The sequence below is a fragment of the Talpa europaea genome (genome assembly GCF_964194135.1).
Source record: "Talpa europaea genome assembly, chromosome: 6".
NCBI lineage: Eukaryota > Metazoa > Chordata > Mammalia > Eulipotyphla > Talpidae > Talpa > Talpa europaea.
In genome coordinates, this window is record NC_140072.1 from 27,982,878 (window position 1) to 27,999,242 (window position 16,365).

Genomic DNA, 16,365 nt, shown 5'->3' on the forward strand with positions numbered 1-16,365 from the left:
CCTGAAGAGTCTTTCTGACATCAATAGCTATTGTACAATCCAGCCTGTGCTCTGAATATCTGATAGCTAATCTTTCCAAGGAGTTGGAGGTTTTGTTTTTTAAAGTGAAGCAAGTTGTAAAGTCAAAATACTGCCTTCTACCCCAAATCTTGAGGGGTTTGAAAGACATGTTGACATTCCATGAATCCAAAAATACTGATTTTTCTGTCCAGATAATGGGTTGCAAAGCCAAACGGAAGGAGAAGTGGCTGCTGGTTTTAGAACCTCTAAAGGTAGAATAAAGCGTGAGCTGGAACTGGTTGGAGGAGGCCTTGAGAGCCAGGAAATGCATTGGACACTTTTTCAACAATAAAAAATAAGCAGGTTTATTAAATAAACAATATATGTTATTTATAGAAACTTAAGAAAATACAGATAAGCACTAAAAAAGAAAATTCCCTGTAATCTTACTGACTTGAAACTGCTAACATTTTTGAGCGTGGAGAGCACAGTCGCTGATGGCTAAGAGCCTGGATTCTGGGGCCACCTGCCTGGTGCAAAGCCCCTTTCCTTTTACCTGCTGAGGCTCGCATGAATTACTTAGCCTTTGTGGACCCTTGTTCTGTAAACTAGGGACAATAATAATAATGCCTATCCCCAGGATAGTTGTGGGTATCAAAGTAGCTCACATAATAGTGCGTAAAACACTGCCTGGGATGTAGTAAGCACTGTGTCCGTGGTAGCTGTGACAGTATTTTACTGTATTTCTAGACTTTTGCCTTCATAGTACGTGAGAAGTAGTATGTATGATATGTACATTTCTGTGAAAATGAGGATTATACTGTAATTTTTTAAAACTTTCATATTCTCAACATCTTTTTCTGGGCCAGTGTGTTGTTACTACTCTTAGCTACCCGTAGATCACTTCCCCTTGGGACAGGCCTGGTGCTAAAGATTTTGTATAAATGATCATAATACATGTTCACAATAACTATTTGGGGTAAATACTGTTACCATTTTATAGATGAGAGAACAGAGGCTAAACAGAGGCTAAACAGAGGCTAAACTTAAATAATGTTAAATGTACAAAGCTTGCAAATGGAGAAATTAGAGTGTCAATTTAGGCTTTTAAATTTACCATGAGTTTTTTTAAGGAGATCTAGGATCGCTTTAGGACTTCTGACAAGGCAGGCTTAGTATGTACCATCCTTCCTTCTGTCTATGCTGGTAGAATTTGGGAAAAAAACAGATTGTGCTCACTCCTTTCTAACCCGTGCTGGGTACACAACTTGGAGCACCAGACTGATGGGTGTCTGTCTGGCCGTTCTTGAGCTATAATGGCATTTTCAATTTTTTTTTAATTAATTAATTTATTTTTTTGCACAACAGTTATTTTATTTTATTTTTACAATTTGAAAAACTTTAATAGTTATTATTTGAAATGTGAAATTTCTAAGAAAACATTAATTTGGTGGGATTTTTTTTTAAATAAATTTTATTTTTGTATTCCCCATATGGCATTTTCAATTTTTATTGTGGAAATCACTCTCTGAAATGAAATGGTGTCTGAGGTCCGGTACTGGGCTTAATTTTTTCTGAGTGCATTTTATCCAAAAAGAGAAACTTGAAATCACTTTTCACCTGCTCTCCAGAGCCTTTGACACAGCCATCTGGTCCACGGCTCTCTAGTCCTTCACTCTCCATCCCTCGACATTCACCCCTGCCCCACCTCCCCCAGGACAGAGGCCAATGTATTATCAGTTGATTAGCTTAATCAGCATGTCTTTGCTCAAACCCCACTCACTGTTCCAAACACCAAGGGACTGCGAGAGGAGGCAGGTAGTTCAGAACACGTAAACACACGGGAAAGCCGAACTGTCCATAGGAGGCAGCCTGTGCCGGCCCCAAACTGGTGCCAGCCTGATGGTGTTCAGTGGGAAAGCTGGACTTGTACCTTGGGCAGGGGACCCTAGGGAAGTCTTGGCCAGGGATGTCATAGGATGACAGTGACATTTTAGGAAGTAACCCCTCCCCTTCTCTCTTAATGTAGGAGTAGCTCGGAGAGGAGGAAGGAGAAGTCCCGAGATGCTGCAAGGTGCCGGCGGAGCAAGGAGACGGAGGTCTTCTATGAGCTGGCTCACGAGCTGCCCCTGCCTCACAGCGTGAGCTCCCACCTGGACAAGGCCTCCATCATGCGCCTGGCCATCAGCTTCCTGCGTACACACAAGCTCCTATCCTCAGGTGAGGCCGGTGCGGCAGCCCTACCAGCATGTCCCTGCACACAGGAGGTGCCGTGCAGAGCTGGGAGGCCTTCCCACCAGGATCTCCCGCGCTGCAAAACTTGTCCCTCCACCCCACAACATGTCATCACTGTGCCTTATTCCTCTGTGCTGAGCATCTCCCTCGTCTCTTCCCTTCCCTCCCTCCCTCCCTTCTTTATTTCTAGTTGTTATTTGGACACCCCGTCAGGTGTGGCCACTGTGATGCATCCACCACCAGTTTGTCCACAGTCCAGCACCACAGTCCGTTGTGCCTTCTCCCCTCATTGTTCTTCCCCTCCCCCGCCCCCTCTTCCCTCTGGATGCTTCCGTTTTGAAGTCAGCTTTCAAGGGTTAGTTTGTAAGCTTGTCTTTATCTGACTCTTAGTTTAGTTACTTTATAGTCCACATATTAGAGACGCCATCCGGTATTTATCTTTCTCCTTCTGACTTATTTTAGTTAGTATTATTCCTTCCAGCTCTATCCATGTTGCCACAAATGGCCTGAGTTTATCTCCTCTGATCCGGAGTAGCCGTCTGTCTTGTATATGTACCATATCTTCTTGATCCACTCCTCTGTTTTGGGGCATTGAAGTTGTTTCCATATTTTGGCTATTGTAAATAGCCCCAGCAATGACCTTTTCAGTGAATACAGCCAACAGTGAAATGCAAGGACAGGAACCAGGAAGCATGTGGCCCCTGGAAGCTGAGGAGGACAGAGAGGGCCAGGGGGACCAAGGGCAGCTTTGGCTGGCTTCCTGGTTGCCTTGCCATCCGGCCGTGAGACCCATATCCCACACAGAGCGGAATCCTTATGAAGCATCTTAATGTGTGCCTTCAGCTGCCTTCTCTAGGAGGGCGGAGGTGTGCCCATAGGAGCTGGTGTGCCTGAAAGATTATTCAGTGTCTTTGCTCATTGGCCTCCCCATCAGTAAAAAGGAGTTAAAAGTAATTTTTGCAAAGGGTGTCTGAAAATTCACCAAGAAGCTGTCTGCAAGCACCTGGCCCAGCTGCACCCATTTGCACTGGGCAGTCCTGGACTGACCGCAGCCTCCCCACAGAACCAACTAATTCTCACTCTCCCTGTTATCTCTGCAAGTTTCAAGTTCGCAAACCATTTTTTTTCTCAGCATTCATATTCTTCAAAAAACCATTTCCTGTTAGTCTTGACCTGAAAGATGTGGCCTGAGGAGTTTTCCAGTGTCAGATGTTATGTGGCTGTCTCATCTAGTCTGGCAGCTTTCTTGGAAAACTGGCAGTGGGTGGTGCCCCTCCTCACCTGCTTGTGTCATTGCAGGTGCACGGTGTCCAGGTGGGGCACACGAGGGAGCACACTATGAGGAGAAGTTTCTTTTGTGATGGCTTTTCAGTTTTCCTGAGAGCGCCCGGTGCCTTGGAGCCAGGCTGATTCTGCCATCCTGTTATGGAGTGGCTATTCTGGGAAAGAAATCCTGAGCAGAGGGAATCCAGAGTGAGGCTGGGGGACAAGACCGGCAGGTGCTATTCTGGGCTCTGGACCACAGGAAGGATATGGGGGAAAGACTTCCAGAAAATAGGATGACAGCTCGGTAGGTCCAACCCACTGAGGTCTAACCTTATACTGTACGTCTAAAGAGTCTCGGGAAAGCACAGGCAGGAGGGGGAGGATGGAGAGCAGACTTGTCTATAAATACTTGGGAGGAAACAATGCAAGGCAATGTCAGGCACTCCAGAGAGAGGGAACAATGGACTGAAGTGGTAAAAAGGCCTGAAGGCGCCATCATAGGATACATATGTACCTCCTCCTTTATAGAGGCTCAGCTTCTTGGACGGGTGAGGGCAGTGCCTGGTGCTGCTGGAATCACCTGTACATATAAACAGGAGGCAGAGAGAAGGCAGCGGAGGATTTCATGTGTAGTCAACCCCCTCCCTATTTGGGCCCTGAAGTTCTGCTTTCAGACATTAATTCCTTTGGGTTAATCATTTTTTCTTTCCTCCTCCAACCCCATTCCTCACTCAACAGAGAGCCCTGGAAGAGTAGTACATTCATCCTGAGACACTTCTCTGATTTGAACTTGAAGGCCATTTCTCCTTGATTCACAGCTGATAAGAAGTGAGGCACAGAAAAGTTAAGGTGACTTGGAGTCACACAATTAGCACCTGGTGAATCTGCACTGGAATTCAAGTCCTTATGAGTCTTGGTCCATGGGAAGAACGTATGGAGGACAGGAACATCTTGCAAACCTAGTCAGGCAAAGATATTGACACAGATTGGGTGAGAGGGAGGAGAAGGGGCAGCAGGAGACCCAAGTTAAACTGCTGCCCTGGGGCCGGCCCTGGGAGTCGGATGGGGGGGAGGCCTCACACCTGCAGAGAGTCTCTTCCCTTCTTTCTCTTGGTGCAGGGCTTGTTTCCGGTGCCCTCAAACAGCCAGGCCTGGCCATCTTCTCAGTGATTCAGAGTTTGGTTCCAGGAGAACCACGGGCCAGAGACTGGGCCCTCTGAGCACGCGTGCCTGTGCATGCGCCAGTGTGACCCCCTGCATGCCACGCCCAGGGAGATAGACAGGAACAGGGTGGCCACCGTCACACACAACCTGGCCCACTCAGGAGCTGTTGCAAGTTGTGGACACAAACTGCCTGCCCTCTGGCTGATCTCAGCCCCAGACCCACCAAAGCCTCGGCAGATCTGCTCTGGAACTCTCTGTCCTGAGGAAAGAAATGATGGAAAAGGATAAAAAGTGTCTACGTTCGGCCATCTGGGGCTGCGTCCTTGAAGGAGCAGTTCTCACAAAACACGCATTGCCCAAGGGAGAGATGCTTTTCATATCCCCTTTCTCCACCCTCATTTCCAGCCTCTGCCACGCAATCCTAGACCAGTTATTGAAACTGTTTTCAGCAACAGTGGGAGACAGGGTCTTTTTTTTTTTTTTTTTTTTTTAGGTATTTTATCATAGTTTGCTTTTTCAACACAGTTAGTACAATGGAAAGGAGTCCAGGATTTGTGGGCAGACAGACCTGCACCAAGCCTCAGTGTAGCTGCTTTACTTATGGGCACAAAGGAGCTAATAGTACTTACCCTCTGTGCTGCTTGAGCATCGAGATGATGGATAGAAAAGCCCTTATGCTCTTGCCTGCCATATTTTTAGGGCCTCCATGAGCGATAGCTCAGAAATCAAGATTATGGAGAACAAAAAAAGTTGATTTATAAAAGTATGGGCTTCCGGAGAAATGATGTCAGAGAAAACCCAGCGTAAACCCTTGCCATCCTCTTACCCACCTTTTGAGCAATATCTATCAAAAGGCCGGGTTGCCAGGCTTGTCCCCATCAAGGCAAAGCTCAGCTTCATTATCGAAGCATTTCTGACGAAGGTGAGCGCCAGTGTTGGCTCAACTTTATAATAGGAAATAGCTGGTTGAATACCTCAGAGTTCAAAAGCCTAAAAAAGACCAGGTTTTGCTTTAGAAAGACTTCTTCTTTACTTAGTAACATATTTCCCTTTGATTTTCACAGTAGGCTGTTCTGTGTGGGAATGCTGGAGAGGAAACCTCAGCGTTGAGAAATTCAGGCTGGGAGTCTGGGCCGCCGATTGAGATTTGTATCACAGGAAGCAAACTAAAACAATAGCTTTATGATATTAACTTCCACGCTGGGCCGAGAACAGAACACACTCTGACGGGAACATCAGTGGAAATACCGCTTGATTGTCTTAAATCCTCTTTCAAGATGAGCCCCATAAACTGCGATCAAATCAGGGTCACCCCTGCATTTGGAGAGCATTAAACAGCAGTAAACATGCAAAACTGGCTTTCCACTGTAAAAGTGGTGTTTGGCGCCCCCACACTTAATGTGGGGGAGTCAGATTCAGCTCCACACCAGCTGGGGTCCGCGTGAAACTAGGCTTCCAAAGGAACTGTTGGATTTATCATCGGTTGGTTGGCATCTGCTTAGTGAAGGCATCAGTCTTAATATGAGACTACTGCTAGACTACTAAGGGGGAAATACTGATAGGTGGGACAAGTAATTTTCATATTCCTACCGTGACCTTTTCATGCAGGAAAAATGGGATCAAAAAGGAAAAATTGTGGAGGCAGATATGGTTTCTAAGGCCTTATGTCCTACTTTCAGATTTCTTTCCCCAGACTTTCACACCTTTTTTACTGTTCCACCCCTTGTTCTACCCACCCTGCAAACCAAGACCTTTTTCTGTCCTATTTCTGTCCTATTTGGAGAAGAGCCAATAAGCTGATTCATGCTAGGGTGTTAATGGCTGAGAACAGCTAATGTATAATCTCTTCTAAACGTACTGGCCTGTTCAGATCATTTCTTTAACTTAAAAGTCTGATCAATCAGCAGGTAATTGCTGGCCCTAGCCCTATGATATATCTCATAAAAGGTGATACAGAGAAGTAAGGTAGGTTAATAAGTATTGTAAAGAACAAAGGAATGAATCTCTAATGGTGGACCTTCAAGGACATGTGGGAGGCCGGCAAGATTTGGTAGAATAAATGCAGTGCCTTCTGCCAAGATGTGAGGGTAGCCCAAGCTTAGTACCTGCTAATGGGGTTTAAAGGCATGATGCAGTAAGTGACCCAAATATCTCCTTATTTATGGCTTGACTGGGGCTGTTTGCATTCAGCACAGCTGGAATGGGGGTGGTGATAGGTCTGTTCCCCAGGGAGAACTGGAATCAGAGAACCCTTTTGGGCAAAGCCCTTAAAAGGAAAGTCCTGTCATGTGAACAAGGGGTGACTGTCTGCCAAGCACAGCTGAACAGGCAGACTGCATCAGAATGATTTTAAGAACAACCAAAGCCGTCCTGGACCTTCTCTGAAACAGGGAGAAAAAATGACCGTGCTGGAAGCTGACCGGCAGCGCATCTTGAGGTCCTGGTCTCAGAAACCTGGGGGAGAGTACCTGCCCTGCCACCAATCTGCTCACCCCAGATGCCCAGCCCTGCTGCCCATCAGGGTCCACCCCACGTGGGTGGTGCTGCCTGAAGGAAATGAGCAGTGCTCCGGAAAAAGTGCTCCGAAACCTCAGCCCGCGCATATCCTGGCTGTGGGGAGTCATCAAAGACTGTTTACGGAGGCTATTTTTAGCATTAAAGACTCTTGCACTCCCTGGCTGGGCTGAGCACTGGTCTCAGCAGTGCCTCCAATTTGGATGCTCTGCCCCTCTTCTTCGGGGAGGGACCCTGCAGGGTCCAGGGCAGCTTGGTGTCTGACCGACCGGTTGATGGCTTCTTGTGCGCCTCACTTTGACAGGAAGGGCTTCTTGCGTGTTGTATAGCCTCAGGGCGGTGTCTCTTGGTCTTCCCCACAAGTCTGTGGGTTCCTTGAGGGAAGTGGGTTGCTCTTACATCTCCCAGGATCCTGGTTGTCCCTAGGACGGGATTAAGAACTTAGTAAGTGACCCTTGTTGCCTGATGGCCTACCTGACTTCCTGCTTTGTGTCCAGCACAGGGCAGAAGCCTGTCCTGGTAGGAGTGTGGAGACCAGGCAGGGACTGAGTGCCTCTTCCCTGTGCTAACACCGACGGGGGGGGGGGGGGGGGGGGGGGGGGGGGGGGGGGGGGGGGGTGACTGATAGATTAGGGAAGACATGACCTTCACAGGAAAGAGCAGGGAAGGGTAGAGCAGTCTCTCACAGGGAGTGCTGTGCTGAGCCCCTGCCCCCCAGTGAGGGTCTGCCTTCCAGCCTTGCAGTTTCACCCTGGGATCCAAGCTGAGTGTGAGTTGGCCGAGCTCTTTCAGAAGCCCCCAGGAGGATAAGCAGGTGCTGCTGCTAGCAAAGAGCAAATAGAAGAAAGAAACCCACCCTCACAGTCCCGGGGGCCTACTAGCTTCCGGGTTCTCCAGCCATTGTGACTTCAATTCCAAGAGGTACTGTTTCCACTCCTGCCGGAATAACCCTCTCCTCCCCCACCACCCAGGCCTGCTGGCCAGCTGTCGTAGCCAATTTCGCCACCTCCTGGAAGCAAGTGTACTGGACATGGATGGAAACTGGATTGGTTGTGTTGGAACTGTTAATAACAGGAAATTTTAAGCAGAACTATTTCCTCTGGGTCTAGTGAACCCAAATGGTGTGGTTTGGGGATTACTGCAGATTGTAAAGTCAGTGTTGTCACCGAGATCAAAGGAATTAAAGAGAAAATCTTCTCAGCAGGCCAGAAGTCCCAGGGCTGGCCTCTGCTGTCTGGAGAAGGTGGTCACCTCTCTGGTGTGATTTAAATGGTGCTGAAAACTTCTCATCACCCAGCCCCCAAATAAATCACCACCTATGAACTAGGCTGGTTTTCCCAGCATAGATGTTCACAGAGCCGTGATTTAAGACAGTGAGTCTCAGTCTGTGGGCCTCGAGACTGCAGCATTGACATCCCCTGCAAACTTATTAGAAAAGCAGATTCTCAGCTCCCACCTGAGGCCCACTGAATCTGGAACTCAGGAGGTGGGGCCCCTCTACAGCTGGCTTCCAGAGTATGGTACCTGTGCGACCCCACAGGCTCCATACTTAGAAGGGTGTGGCTTAATTTTTCAACAAAAGCTCCCACATTTTTACTTTGCACTGGGCCCCACAAATTATATAGCACACCTGGGCCCAGAAATCCTTGTTTTAATAAGTCCCCCAGAAGATTCTGGTGCATGCTCAAATTTGACAGCGCTGAATTAAGTCATCGTCTCTCCTAAAACCTGTTTAAATGTAGATGTTAACTCAGACCCTTCACACTGGTGTGGCATCACCCACACCTGGATGTTTGGCTCATTATCATCAGTTCCGCTGACTGGTTAGTTGGCAGAGACCTTAGCAGGTATTAAGTGCGCAGTGTAAGGTCTTTCCCAGATGGTCTCCCCTCTCATAGCTAGCCGCCTGAGCCAGGGTGTGAAGAGGAAAGAATTTCCCTCTTTCTGTTCCACCATTTTAGCAAAACACAGGATTCTACTATGCACAGCCCAACTCTAGGGTCTGAAGGTTGGCCTGCCAAAGGGTTTCCTGCTCTGCTCCTCTGCAGAAATAACAGCAGCTGTGACTTCAGTGCTCTTGCTGATCCCGTGTCCTGAAATTAGTTGGTTCCCAGTGGTGCCACTGAAGCCCAATAGGGTTTCGATGTGGGAACATCTCCTAATTTGGATTTGTTCTTCTTGAGGAATAAAGGAATAATGGCACATAACTGAGCTTAAATTTAGGGGCTCATGGGAGGAGAGAACCAAATTAATCTAGCGCACTTGCAGAAAGCGCTTCAACCTCAGTTCATGGCATCCACATGTCCCTGCCAAGTGACCCATAAATCTAATTGCATTTTATATTTGATAGAACGGTCAAGTTTAAAAGATTCCTTTTAGCTATGTGAATATTAACTTTTATAAATGACAAATTACTCCCTAATCCCCTTAGTCTATAAATTAAACATGATACACTTGGCTTAATGTTTGTATGAGATGAAAACAATTTTTTTTTAAGATTTATTTATTTATACAAGAACTGGGGTATAGTCAGGCATGGTAGGGTGAGAGATTTCACCAGAGACAGAGTGGGGACAGAACAGGCAGAAGGACCGAAGACACCGCTGAGGGGAGCAGCAGGCAAGACAGGAGAGGTCTGCCGCTCCATGTGGGACTCTCCCCGGCCGGCCGGGAATCGAACCTGCATTGCAGAGGCTGCTGACAGCTTCACAGTGCTGCGCTCAACCAGCTCTGCCACCAGGGAGGCCCAAAACAATTTTTTTTTTTTTAAGTAAATGCATGTTTGGAGTTAAATGAGCTGGCAGAAAGCATGACTGAAATCATGTCTGTAGTCTCAGGATATAGCCAGATCTAGAGCTTTGCTTGTCTGGAACGGAAGTTGAGTCTTTAGATCTCATAGATTGAAGAGGTGGCTATGATAGCTCAGAGCTACCCCAAGTGGTTGGATGGCGGTAGGTGCTTTTCCAGGTTGCCCCTAGCAACCACTTTGTAGTATCTGCAGTACCATAATCTCACAGGGTTTCACACCTGGGGTCTTCACTCTCTCCAGCCATTCCTCGTACCATTGCCAGACGACTCTCCACAAAGAAATGCTGAGATGCCGCTCCTCCAGGACACTGGACCCACTCATCACTGCCATCACTGAGACTGGGAAATAGACTCTCCTCTTTAGCCATGTGCTTCTTATTACTCCCCAGGAGGGAGCTTGCTCTTGCCTCTCCCACCTCCATGTTTTCCAGTGTCTTCCCAGAAAACTCTTTTGTTCTACAGAGCGAGGTCCCTATATCCCCGAGACTCCTCAGCTTCCCTTCTTTGCAACACTTGTCTCTGCTGTCCCGAAGTGACCTCTTCCTCTGAACCCTTAGTACTCACCATCTGCATGCCTCCTTGGGTCCCAGCTCTGTGACCCTGGCATTTTTACTTAGATTTGCATCTCTGTATGCTCCACAGTCCCCAGCTAGACTGAACGATTTGCAGGAGTGACGGTGTCCTTAAGGGAGCAGAAAGGGGAAAGGAATTCATAATGACCTGTAATGTTTAAGGCATTTTTCAGACTTATTTAATCCTTATATAATCCAACTCAAAGAGATGGACATTATCATCACCATTTCACTGATGAAGACTGATATTTAAAGAGGGTGTTACCCAAAATCATAGCCAAGTAGAAGACTGATCTTGGAATAGAATCTGGATTCAATTGTGTGGGTTCACTAGCTCCAACCTGAATAACCTCAAATGACTTATCCTCTCTAAGCCTCACCTGGGACATGAGGCAATAGTCCTACCTCGTAGGTGCTGTAAAGATTACATCAAGTGCTTAGTGCAGTACCTGGTATCTGGTCATTGCTCAGTTCACTCGCCAGTGGAAACAGGGCTTCTGTTACTGCTGTGACACAGGATGTCTATGCCACCATTCCCAGAAGTGCTGCCGCCACAGCGGTGCTGTCTGCCAAGCCTCTGTTGGGTGTCCTTGTCAAATGTCTGCTGCTTGGGAATCTTAGCAGATACCTAGATGGTTGGCAGAGGTGTTTCCAGAAAAGTCCACTTGATGCATTTGAGCTATACCCGGTAGACATCCATTCATGCCAGTCATATCTGCTTGAATACCACATTCATACATGCTGTCTGACCCCTTCTCTTTCCAGTTTGTTCTGAAAATGAGTCTGAAGCTGAGGCTGACCAGCAGATGGACAGCTTGTACCTGAAAGCCTTGGAGGGCTTTATTGCTGTGGTGACCCAAGATGGAGACATGATCTTTCTGTCAGAAAACATCAGCAAGTTTATGGGACTCACCCAGGTGAGACCCCCCCCCCCCCACGTTGGCTCTTTCATGAAGGGAAAACACTTCCATTGGGAACAGAAATGAGTGGGAGGTGTGGGTCACATCCCCCCTGACCTCATATGCCCATGCTGCCCTTCTCTGGTCTGGCGCTGCAAGCCTCAGGAACACACCCCTCCCTGCGCCCAGGCTCATTTAGCATTGGCGGTGGCCATCCTGGTGGACGGTCATCTCCTGGCTAGATTAACCTCCATCTTTCTGTGAACCTAACTCTGGGCTGGGAAAAGAAAGACCTGATTCAGTCTCCTCAGAATCTCCAAATCATGGAAGGTGATTCAGCTTCCTCTGGGAATCTTCTCCTTCGATGTTAGAAATAAAGAAATGCCTCCTTGTGTTGGAAACAGGTGGAGCTAACAGGACACAGTATCTTTGACTTCACTCATCCCTGTGACCATGAGGAGATCCGTGAGAACCTGAGTCTCAAAAATGGTATGGTGTTCTCCACTGAGTTCTGTCCTTCCTGCCGGGCTTGGGAAGGGAGGTGCATTTGCTCTGTGTGATGGTAGGAGAGACACATCCAGATCCAGGAAAAAGCTGACAACCATAAAAAAAATGCAGCAGATTCTGTGTACAGGGAGCTTGAGGACACCGACAGGAACTAGTACCCAGAATTATCTCCTGCTAGCCCTGCACGGTGCCTGGTATCACACTCTTAGGGTGCTCCTTTGGGTCTCTGGGACATTTCACCCCTGGAGAGTCCCACAGCTCTGCCAAATGACACCACCCAAACCGATCTCTGTGTCAGTGTTCATGGGAACTCCTGCAATTACCCCTTGCTGTGTAGCAAACCAAAAACATAGAGGCTTAAACAATCACTTTATTGTTATTCTGTGGCTTGGGTGGGCAATTTTTTTGCTCCAGGCAAAATCAGCTGAGCTGCTATTGTCTGGAGGCAGGAGTGGGGTGATGACCAAGGTGCCTCACTCTGGATGTCATGGCCACGGGCTTGAGGCTGGGACTCCACAGACATGCTTGCACTGCTGAACCTCTGTCTCACTCCAGGCTATCTCAGAGCCTTTCCCTGTCCACATGGTGTCTCCACAGGGGTCAGACTTCTTACCTGGCAGCTCAGAGCTTCCAGAAGCACAAAAATGAGAGCTGTCAGGCCTTCCAAAGACAGTCCTGAAGTTTTCATTCTTCACTCCGTGTGTTTGTTTGTTAGAGCTAGTTACAGGTCAGCCCCAAACTACCCAAGGCCATGAATAGAGGAGGTGGGGCTCATTGAAGCACCTTTGGGGGTTAACTACCTTGGGAGCCTAGAAATGAATGTGGTCCCCTGGCCATGAGCCTTAGGTAGGTTTTGATGGAGAAGAGATGAAAAGGTCTAGTGCACTGCACCCTATCTGTGGGGGCATCCAGCAGATGCCAGCGAATGGAAGGCCCATATAAGAGGCAAGCACTTTGCAATGACAACTGGAGTTGCTGCTTTGTTTCCTGTACCTGTGATGTTTAAACAAAGGCATGAATGGGAATGGCATCAAGAAGATGGAAGCCTTGGGCAAAAATGGGACTCGATGACTTTCAAGGTTCCTTCTGAGCCTGAGATTCAATCACTGTCTGGGCAGATTCTGCCCATGTCTAAACATTCCCTTTAACATCTTTTACCTTCATTGCCATGGCACGTAGGCCTGTTGAAGCTGAATAACAAAGGCAGAGATACCAAGGTTTGGTATTGTTACCACACATGCAGCCAGAGCAGACGCATCATTGGCCCACCTCCATCTTGTTACAGGCTGAGCCTGCAGTCTGTGCCTGTAGAGTACAGAATTACAGCTACCTCTCACCTCTTCTCACCGAGCTCCTCTGCTCTCCTACCTGAAGGTGTCGGCCACCAGACTCCTAGAGAACGTGGTCTGGAGAGCACTTTTTGGCACTTTGAGTATCTGCTGAGAAAATCCTGTTCAGTTCTATGGGGAAGGGGCTTCTAGACTTTCTGAATCCCTCTCTAAAGTACATGATTAAAGCCTGCGAAAATCAAAGTGTCTTATTTCTCTCCTCTATTTGACCCTTGGGTGCTCTGTCTTATTTCAACCACTGATTTTAGTCTCAGTGAATCTGTGTTCCCCTAACCAAGTCACTTCATTGCTCTATCCCTTGGTTTCTTCCTTTTCAAATGGACAGTATTAGACCAGGCAAAGTCTAGGACCTTCTGGCTCTCAAGAGCCATGATTCACAGCCAAGGAAGCTGTATTTACCTGAATGGAACTTGAGATCTCTTGGTCCATGTATTGAGGACATGGGATCAGTCAAATTCCGTGAATCAGCAAATCCTCATTGAAGGTGCTGGCCTTTGAGTGGACTCACAATCTGGAAGCAAAAGGTTAGTGTGAGGTCCAAGAGGAAGATAAGACCATGAGGCAGATTGTGGAAAGCTTTGAAGGCCAGGTGGAGGGCCTTGAACTTTATCCTGTAGACAGAGAGGATCTATTGAAGGTTCTTGAACAGGGGTGGGGGGAATCTGATTAAAGCCATGTTTAGAAAGATTAGTGAAATCAAAGAATGGAGAGAATCCAGAGGTTAATAGGTTAGAAGGCCACAGCAGTAACTAAGCCAATAGCCAAAGAAGGATGCCTGAGGCCTGCTCATCCCCAACACCTGCTGACCTCAAGATAGAGATATCCCATGATACTCAGATTCCATCTTTGAAAATTAAAATTGTAAGAAACATAATTAGGTATGGGAAAGATGGCTTTATAATTATGATAGAAGAATATTCTCTCCTTAAAAAACAAGAGTCATCATTTGGTCTCTTAGTGGGTTACCAGGGATGTTTAACATAGATTCAAAGATGCCACAATTCATTTGACATGTTGCTCTTTGGGGAATCAAATAAGTCATGCCCTCTGAAGGTTTTGGTGCAGAGGCTAGTAAAAAGGATTCTGGAATTTTTCTGTGATGCTGGGCAGGGATACCTGGGAAGGTGCAGTATGGAGATGGTATGGTAGACAGAATAGAGACATAGGTAAGGGGACTCAGCTGGCATTTGTTGTATTCATTATTTTGTTTTTAAAAGTGGGGAGAATCTAAATGAGCAGGTTATTTGAAGATACCCTCTATCACACTAGAAGGAAGTGATGTTGTTTGTCTTGGTGATCTCTTTAATTCTGGCTGAGAAAGGATTGTGACCCATGTTGAGTTAAACCCCAAAGTGGACTTATTTGCCAAATCCTAGGATGTTTGGGACCAGAGGTCTCTCTTGAGCCTAAAGTAATAGGGAGAAAGCTGATGGTTCTTTATCCTGAATGCAACCATAGTAGGTTGAAAGTGGGGTCCAGGGATATTCAAATTTCTATGGGGCAGAAATGAAAGACTGGAGTATCTGAGGGACATTTCTGATCTTGAAGGCTTATTCCCTGGGAGTAACTATCCCTTGGAATTCCTCTTAGGGAGCCTGCAGGAAGGTTGGCTGAGATTAGGGCTAATAGTCACTCATTGTCTTGTTACTCCAAAGTTTGCTGGGAGCAATGCCAAAGAAAATGGGGGAGCAGCCTCCACCCCTTAAGAGCTTACCCTCCAGTTGGGAAGAGCTGGACATGAGAAAATCTCATCCATAGGCCAAGATGGTACTGAGCATTCATGGCAGGTTTTGGGTGCCAAGAGGCCAGATCCTTGGGAAATGCAAACAATAGCTTACCCAAAATATGGCAACTGGGCCCCCCATCTTCTGAGTCTAAACATGCAACTAAATTCAACTGGTTCCCTCCACCCTTCCCCATTTAGGCTCTGGTTTTGGGAAAAAAAGCAAAGACCTGTCCACAGAGAGAGACTTCTTCATGAGGATGAAGTGCACAGTCACCAACAGAGGCCGAACCGTCAACCTCAAGTCAGCCACCTGGAAGGTAGGGTGACCTTGGGCCTGGGCTGGAGTCCCAGGTGTGCCCACCCCATCCCCACCCCCATTCCCCTGCCCAGTGCTCTTGGCACAACATCTGACCCTCCCGGGCTGGTCTCCAGGTCTTGCACTGCACTGGCCAGGTGAAGGTGTACAGCAGCTGCCCGCCTCACAGTAGCCTCTGCGGCTACAAGGAGCCCTTGCTCTCCTGTCTCATCATCATGTGTGAACCCATCCAGCACCCATCCCACATGGACATCCCCCTGGACAGCAAGACCTTCCTGAGCCGCCACAGCATGGACATGAAGTTTACCTACTGCGATGACAGGTGGGAACCTGCAACATGTGTGAGTGAGTGTGTGTGTGTGTGTGTGTGTGTGTTCACACCTGTGCCCAAAGTAAAGGCTTGGGTCTGCAGCATAGACGTGTTGCTGGGTGCAAGTCTGTAGGCCTGTGTCATTGTTTCATTCCATCAGTGCAGCTGAGGGGCTCCTAACACCCAATTTAATGGTGTCAGTCCTCCAGGGACGCAGCACAGCAAGGCCTGTCTGCAGAGATGTTTTCGTGTGTGATGTGGTTGTCATTGTTGATTGCTGTGGTGTGTGCCTGCTCCCTCATGTACGCATGAGTCTTCTGCAGGAGACAAGGATCTAGAGATTTCCACCAGCCTTGCTATTCCTAAGACCTGCTGTGAGCTTCAGGTTCTGCCTGGAGACCTGCCCCGTGGCTGCATGGCTTGTTTGTTCTCTGCTGTTATTGAATGCTTCCCTCAGCCTGAACTCCTCCTCTGTCCACTCCGTTCTGGCCACTGTCCAGCTGAGTGTTGAAGGTTTTGTGATAAATGGTGCTAAGCCAGATGCTAACCCTCAAAGGCAGGCCCAGCTAGAATCCTCTTATAGGACGATGTAGCGGTTAAGAGCGTCAACTCTGGGGTGAGACAGCCCAGGTTCATATCTGATGGTTCCATGTTTGCTATTATCCTCACCCTGACGGTTTCTCTATTAACACTATTGAG

At 47.7% G+C, this 16,365-nt stretch overlaps 1 protein-coding gene across 1 annotated transcript in view; it reads left to right on the forward strand.

Annotated features, from left to right (window-relative positions):
• Positions 1 to 16,365, forward strand: part of EPAS1 (endothelial PAS domain protein 1) — a gene marked incomplete at both ends in the record, with an annotated part of 78,287 nt that overhangs the window by 40,091 nt on the left and 21,831 nt on the right. Inside the window, 5 exons of the mRNA XM_084234781.1 lie at positions 2,030 to 2,220; positions 11,325 to 11,476; positions 11,863 to 11,947; positions 15,239 to 15,357; positions 15,473 to 15,678. Of these exons, the coding sequence (XP_084090907.1) occupies positions 2,030 to 2,220; positions 11,325 to 11,476; positions 11,863 to 11,947; positions 15,239 to 15,357; positions 15,473 to 15,678 (753 nt within the window). The remainder of the gene's footprint in view (positions 1 to 2,029; positions 2,221 to 11,324; positions 11,477 to 11,862; positions 11,948 to 15,238; positions 15,358 to 15,472; positions 15,679 to 16,365) is intronic.